This window comes from Python bivittatus, unplaced genomic scaffold (assembly GCF_059951505.1).
Source record: "Python bivittatus isolate LINGU-HERP-01145 unplaced genomic scaffold, Pbiv_v1 ctg000220_np1212, whole genome shotgun sequence".
In the NCBI taxonomy this organism is placed as follows: Eukaryota; Metazoa; Chordata; class Lepidosauria; order Squamata; family Pythonidae; genus Python; species Python bivittatus.
Window position 1 is genome coordinate 16,763,088 of NW_028277048.1, and position 7,672 is coordinate 16,770,759.

The following is a 7,672-nucleotide window of genomic DNA, read 5'->3' on the forward strand; positions in this document are numbered from 1 at the left end:
TGATTGATACATTGCTATTGTTGTCTGGTGCCAGACTAATGGGCAAAAAGCTTACTTGGTGTTAGCATCAGATGTGGCTAAGCATGTAATGCAAACACACTTGAAGAGTTAGTGTGCAACAACAAATATACATTAAAAGTGGCAACATTTCTTGTATCATTAGAAGTCCTAAAAAAACTGAGGGAACACTGGAAGTGTTTTTTAAAAAAAGAACAGGAGGCTGCTGAGAAATGTACCACATCACCTGGCTACAAAATAAACAGTTGTTTTAAAAGCTATCCTGAAATAAAGTTAAAAAAAAAAAACGGGAAAAGAGAGACAACCTATAGAAAAGAGAGAAAAGAGAAGGACTGAGACCTAAAATTTAGACAAGATCACAGTAAAAACATATTTTCTTTTGCCTTCTGTTCTTCACTTGAATGCACTGTTAATTGTGCGCTGGGCAAAAACCAAAGCTGAAAAGATAAAGGCTTATCACCTTAGGCAAAACTATAGCTCCTTTAATAGCAGTTTAGTAGAGAAAAAAAAGAATGATAATTAACTGGCTCAGCTGTCATCCATTGAAATTAATTGTACAAGAGTCTGTTAAATAAGCACATACTTTCATATTAGCATATGCATTAGAAGTAATGATCCTGAGAAAAGCAAACACATTTGCTTCACTTGTAGATGCAGCTGTCAGAAGAGGCTTTCTCTATGGGATGTGGAAAAGGGGCAATGCCTTTTCTCAGGCGGCCTATGGTTTTTGGTAAAAATAATAATTACCCAAAGGGATTTAAAAACCAATTGGCTACTAATCTACAAACTAGATGCATTGTAATGTAGGAAAATGGTTGATATTATCCAAATATTATAAAGTGTATGTTTTCATGGCTGCTATTTATTGGTGGAATGAATTCTGGGTAATTTCTCCAGACATGACTACAATTCCCACAGACCTTTGCCAAGAATCATGCTAGCTGAGACTAACAGGAGCAAAATCTTTGGTTGCGGAGTGCTGAGATAGACAATTAAACAAAACCAGATGTGCTACAAAGCAAAGTGTTGCTAAGACCATCACTCTTCCTCAATTTTTTTTAGTCTCAGTATTTTTTTTTAATTCTACTATTCACAAGTATGAACCCAATACTGAGCAGATCCTTAATTTGTACAGTCTTCACCATAACAGAACTAGAAGCTAAAAAAAATGGGGAAAATAGGAAACTGGAAGAAAAATCCTTTATCACTGCCATACTGGAAATCGTGAAACCAATATAAACCCAATAAAAACCTTGAGTATGTGATACTGACACCTAGGATTTCAAAATATTCTACCTTCTTCATTTTGAAATATTTGTCCAAGCCTGGCTATATACTTTCAAAATTAAAACTGACTCGAGATAAGCTTTATGTTTAAGTTTATTATTTTTTAAAAAGCAGAAGATCATAGAATATGGCTGATACTGCTGATTATAGAATATGGCTGATCCTGCTACCAAGTTCAATACTGATATTGGGCAATCAGTCTATCAACCTCACTGCTGACTTTTTTTTAAAAAAACTGCTTTGTCCTTGTAAGCCATTATCTGCCACCATCAATTCAGTATGAAGTAGCAGACAGCAACCTCCATATTTGGCTAGCAGAAGCCAAGAAGCCACTGGAATTAAGAATTCCAAGTGGGAAAAAAAAGAGAAGGGGGGGGGAGATATGCTTGTCATAGATGTAACCAAGCTTGTAATGTGGCCCATCTTTGTTGAAAAGAAGAAAATGAGACATGTATCCACTTTATTCCTCCAGTATGTGGAAGAGGTCCACAAAGGACTTGGCAGAGGGTCAGTGTTCTCTTTGCAGACTCCTTGTGTATATACAATACTGGCTCTGTGATACATTATGGACAATTGGCTAGTTCCAAAGCATCTTCCCTACAAACACCTCACCATGCGCTAGATCAGAGCTCAGGAGAAGATATCTCAGCCTGACTAGATGAACTGGGCAGCCTGAGCTCTGCATTGTTTCGGACAACAGTAAAGAGGCTTACAACAGCCAAAAGGGCCATTATCATCATCACAGAGCAGATAGTGAACATATTCCTGGTGCCTGTCTTATAATCACTATCATGGAGGATAAGCAGCCCGAGGCAAGCCAGCAGGTTCAGTGGAACACGGAACCAATGCATCACGCCTGCCTGATCCTTCTCAGGAATCACTTTTTGCCTGAGAAAACCCATGGAAGGGAAGTAGAGCCCACAGGATAGTTCAATGAGCAGGAAGGCCAAGAAGGATTCCGACGGGTTCTCTTGCCCAGGATTGGTTGAGAAAGTCAGCATGAAGAGTGAAAAAAACACCATTAGGACTGAAAGGGAAAGGATGTGCATGGGCTGGAGGTGATATTTCTTGGAGGTTGCCACACGGTATAGTGAGGAGCCAACCATGCTGGCAGCCATGAAACTGGAGAAGACAATGCCTAGAGGTGGGTTGTAGGGGTCCAGGACTGGAGTCCAGAGGAAGATGAAGATGTAGATGACACTTTCAAATAAGGCCTGAATGGTCCCCAAAAGCAGGACACGACGGTCAGAGAGAAGGCATTTCAAGCCATCGGTGCAAGTCCTGGACAGTGCCCTCTTCTTTCCATAATTCTCATCCCAGTTCTTCATAACCAAGGTACCAGCCAGCACAAGAAAGGGAATAGAAACCATGAAGGGAGCTACTGGGCCAAATCCCAGCCATTCAGCAAAGATATTGGCTACTACGCCAGCTCCAATAGCAATGATACTATTCCAGAAGGCAGCCCTAGAGAAGGTGGCAGGAATCCACTCTGCTGGGAAATCATGGCGTTCCACATGCTCATGCACATACCATGCCTCAAAGGCAGAGAACAGCAGAGCAGTGGAGAGCCCACCTAATATCCTTCCGACAATTAGCACAAAATAATCCCAGGAGAGCTTTGTGAAGCAGCAGATAGAGTAAGTCAAAGAAAAAAGGATGCAAGACTTTTTTCGGCCCAAGCGGTCAACCAAGGAATTGGAGACCAATCCAAATAATACACTTGAGGCAAAGCCACAAACATAAATGATGGTGATCTGGGCCTCCAAGAAGTTATAGTGCTGGTAGAGTTTGTAAAGATAAGGTCCTTGCAACCAGTCAGCTGTGAGAGCCAGGAAGTAGACTTGATAATAATCTAGCTGGAACCGCAAGAAGGCTGGGTTGGAGTAAGACCTGCTGGTGAGCCTGGAGCGGCAGGCAGAGAACTCCAAGCCCAAACATATCAGGAGGAGAAAAGCAAAAGCGACATAGGCAGCAATCAGCATGGTGCTTCAAATCATCCTGTGCATCTCTGAAGATCGATTCCCAACCCAGCTGAAAGAGAAAAAGAAAAAGAGATATTCAAAGGACACTTAAAACAGGTAAATATTAAAAACTGTCCTGCTGGATAAAGCCAAGGCCCATTTTAGTCCAGCATTTTATTTTTCACAATGGTCAACCAGATGCCTCTGCAAAACTCACAAGCTGGAGATAGAGACTTACTCTTCTCCCGGCATTCCTTCCCTGAAACTAGTATTTAGAAGCATGCTACCCCTAACCTAGAGATAATATTTAAACTTCAAGACTAATGGCCCTTGATAGACCCATCTTCCATGAAGCTATCCAATCCCCTTTAAAGTCACCCACATTAGTGGCCGTCACCACATCTTGTGATAATTAATTCCAAGTGCTTTATTTTATTCTAGATCTCCTTCCAGGCAGCTTCATTGGATGACTCCTTATCTCAGTATTTTGAGAGAGGGGAAAGTTTTTTGTTTCTGTTCATTTTCTCTATACCTTGCATGATTTGGTGAAAAGGAAGCTTTTCCTGAACTCTTGAAGGAGACTTGTGGTCCACTCCTGTTTTTAAAAAGTTTGTCCTCCAAATGTTTGCATATTTAGAGCACACATTTATGTATGTATACTTTTAAAAGTAAAATCTCCCTTGAGTCAAACTCAGCTCCTGGTGACTTGTAACAGTTATGTTCAAATGGCCAGCCATGGGAGAGAAATACATAGATCAGCTAAATAAAATGTAAAGACTATAGTCAAATGTTCACTTCCGATGACTACATGGATTACATGAAAAAAAAAAAACATTTCCCAGCATAGTCTTCATCTCTAGGATTCCTTACTAATCAAGCCTTTGCTTAGCTTTTTTAGGATATCCACATTTTAAATGTTCTGCATATCAAGTAAGTGGTTTATACAGACTCATATATATTTTCTTTTCTGGTCACTTGCATCAAGCAAGAACTAGCTCCTGGAAACTATTATAGGAATTGTCTACAAACTTCTAATAGTCTAACTTACTTTTTTCTTGCATGCCACTGATGTTCCACCCAGGGGGAAGGGCTAGAAGGACTATAATATAGCTATAACTAAATGGAAGTTTGAGTTCGGAGCAGAGTAGTTGTAATGGGGATATATAATTGTAGTCACCATCTTTCCAGAAGCAACTTCTAGAAAGGAAAGGAATTGGATGGTCGCTCTTGGAAAGAGGCTGCTAGATTAGATGGTCATTTGATCTTTAGGTTCACAAGTAATGGGCATCTGCAGCTGGCACATACTTTGGTCATAAAAACCTACTACTTTCAATTAAGTAATTTCTATGATATTATTTGAAAGGCATGTATAATGTTATCTTTAATTTTTTAAAAGCTTCAAGAAGAAATTGAATGTACCAACATGGGCTAAAAAGCAGGTGAAACACAGATGGAAGCATATAAACATTAGAGATAAGCAACAAAAAGGGGGCCAGGAGGATATTCAAGTTAACCAAAATGTTGCTCTGCTGAATTCTATGAATATTAGCTCCTGCCTACAACCATGATGGCTACAATTCTAATCTCAAAAAAAAAAAAAAAAGTAAGATTATTTTTCAAGTTGTCTGGTTTCATTCTACAGAATACATTCCAAAGAATGACTGAAAGAATCTACACCATTCTGGATCAATACAATCACCAATATACAAAGCAAGTCCTGCTAAAATACTCTTGCCTGATCCCTAATTACCTTCTTTTATGCAATGGAAGGAAATCCCTCCAACAACTCAACGTACAAGCCCGTTCTTAGCTTGATAGAGAATTTTAGTTACTATGTAAAGGAAGATGACTATGGCAGACAAAAGATTAGCCCCAAAAGGAGGTTTGGGTGGGCAGAAAAATAATGACAAAACTAGTGTGGAGAAATCATCACACATCTGCCAAGAGTTACAATGGGAAAGGAAGGCTGTATGACATTGAGGTTACTAGCCGATGTTAGAACTAAACACTCCTCATGTTTCAGTGCTTCCTACGTGAGCAGTGAAAAACAAGATCTACCAGCTGAACAAGCCACCTCTCTTCCCCCACCAGTTTGGGAAGGTAACAAGTGTTTTATTGCATTGAAATACTGGCTCCTAAGAACTTTACTGATGCTACGATTAGGATGCCTCCAATAACTAAAGTAGAGGGAGAAGCCGTTAAAATCTTAGGCTAGCAAAGAAACATTATTGCAGCAATCTTGAAACAAAATTTCTGCATCAATCTTGTTCTAACACCAGAGTTCATTTTCAGCTGTCATGCTAAACTCCAAACAATATCCTTACCGTATGCAAATATCAATAATAAAAATGGTCATTTAAACTCAAGAGAACAGTTTAGGCTTAAATAACACCTGGAAGGGCATCCTTAGGTTTTACAGTGAGTTTTTAAAAAGAGGGGCTAGTTACAATCTCATAGCTTAATGTTTTTACTTTCTGGAAAATAATTTTCTAGTATTAAAAAAGAGGAAAATTATTGCTTACAGAAATCCTCACTGTTGAGGAACAAAAGAACATACAGTTCCAACATCACAATCTAAAATCTGGATACAAGCTATTTTGAAAGAAGGGGTTAAATATGCACTGCCTAACAAGGACAGCAAAATAGCAGGCTTACCTGGTTTAAAAAAGGAATATTTGATACACTTACGCCCAAAGTCTCTTATACTTTCTATATATACAGAATCTGCAAAGGGATCATATAGTTAGGAAGGAAGGGAAGGACCTTCCCCAACTGTTCTGTCATTAAATCTATCCCCCAGAAGAGGAATATCCTCGCCACTTAAACCACTATTCTTTCCAATACAGATCGTGAGAAATCGACATGTTCCTTTCATTTCTACATCTTACTTGTACTATAAGCCTTCTCAGTTTCCCACACCCGCTGCTCCAAATCAGGGGTCTTCCAGGTATGTTTGGACTACAACTTTCCTGAGGCCCAGGCAGCACGGCCAATAGTCAGGAATTAGGAAACCCGCAGCCCGATGCATCTGAAGAGCATTAAGTTACTTAGTCCTGCCCCAAACGAATGCGCCTCTTCACCTCCCTGCTCAGTTTCCACCATCCCGCCCCTCTTCCCTGGCCCTCTGGACCATCCCGGAACCTTCCACAGCAGCTTCTTCCTGCATTCGACACGCTGCCTTAAAAACACGCACCTTCCCCCGAAACCCACCTGCCCGACTTTCGCCCACCGCTCAGCGCCGTCTTCCCAGCCCAGCCGAGCGCACGCTGCACTTCCGGTTCCGCCTGTGGTTGGCTGTACAACAAAACCACGCCGGGAACCGCCGTCCTGACGGGTCACGTGACAGAAGCCCGCCAGTCGACGCTGCTCGTGCGTTAGGGAGGTGGGGTGGTGTTTGCGGCGGGGTAAGAGCAGCGCCCATTGATGCGTTTGTTGCATGCGCTTTTCGAAAGAAAAACTTGAAGGGGGAAACCCCCTCCAGATAATGTTTCACAGAGTTCCGTTATCCCGCTGATCCTGAGGTGATTTGAATTATCCCTCAGCGCTTCTTGGGGTAGGATGAATTGTACTTTAATTATCTTGTACAGTACTTAAGTGTTCGCTTGTTTCTCTATGACACTGTTTTTCAAACTTGGCAGCTTTAAAGATGGGTGGACTTCAACTCCCCAGCATGCAGGCTGGGGAATTCTGGGTGTTGAAGTCCACCCATCTTTAAAGCTGCCAAGTTTGAAAAACACTGCTCTGGGAGCCCAAGGCAATATTCACCGTTTACATCCTCAGTGAATGGTGCTGAGCACAGTAAAGTGTGTAAACCATGAACAACTGATCTCAGTACATGTATAGGAAACTGAGTGGCTATCTTAACAAAAAAAGAACCTTGTTTCTGAATCTCTAATAATGGTGGCTGTCTTTGATAATCTGCACCCATGGTTAACTCAACAGTGGCTTATGAAATTAACCCATGTTTCCAGATTTGAACAGCAAACTGAACCATGAACTAAGCACACTGGTTGGATTCACATGATACATTAGGCCAGAATGTGGTTGGCTAGTTAGTGGTTCAGAGTGTTGTACAAACCAAGATAAATTTTAGCCACAAGTAGCTGAATTTCTCTTTGTATGAGAAAGAGGTGGTCAAACATGGTCTTTACCACTAAAGTACAGGATAAGGATACCAACTCCTATCATTTGCAGAGCTGGTCTTTCTCTACTGGACTGGCTTTGTATTTTCAGAGTTATTCAGGTACTGCATTTCAGTATGAATCAGAAGCATGCATGTAGTGATACAACCATACACTAGATATGATGTTCAAATTAAAGTTGAATTATGTGCAATAATTATAGGTAATGTGATATCTCAAGATCTATTATTCTAATTTACATTTCATGTATATCAGACCTAATGG

The 7,672-nt window shown here is 40.6% G+C and overlaps 1 protein-coding gene across 2 annotated transcripts; it reads right to left on the reverse strand.

Annotated features, from left to right (window-relative positions):
• Window positions 1–1,237: 1,237 nt before the first annotated feature.
• Window positions 1,238–6,563, reverse strand: SLC61A1 (solute carrier family 61 member 1). 2 transcript variants are annotated; one of them, XM_007424787.3, is made up of 2 exons: window positions 6,460–6,533; window positions 1,238–3,336 (listed from the first exon to the last, which is right to left on the reverse strand). In XM_007424787.3, the coding sequence occupies exon 2, from the start codon at window positions 3,285–3,287 to the stop codon at window positions 1,929–1,931; it is 1,359 nt and encodes a 452-aa protein (XP_007424849.1). In that variant the 5' UTR covers window positions 3,288–3,336; window positions 6,460–6,533; the 3' UTR covers window positions 1,238–1,928. The 2 variants fall into 2 exon arrangements, with proteins under 2 accessions (XP_007424849.1, XP_007424852.1); XM_007424790.3 differs by having other exon boundaries at window positions 1,241–3,336; window positions 6,477–6,563.
• Window positions 6,564–7,672: the final 1,109 nt, after the last annotated feature.

Bases quoted from the DNA above. Each gene is read 5' to 3' on its own strand.
- SLC61A1 (XM_007424787.3), bottom strand. From the start codon at position 3,287: ATGCTGATTGCTGCCTATGTCGCTTTTGCTTTTCTCCTCCTGATATGT.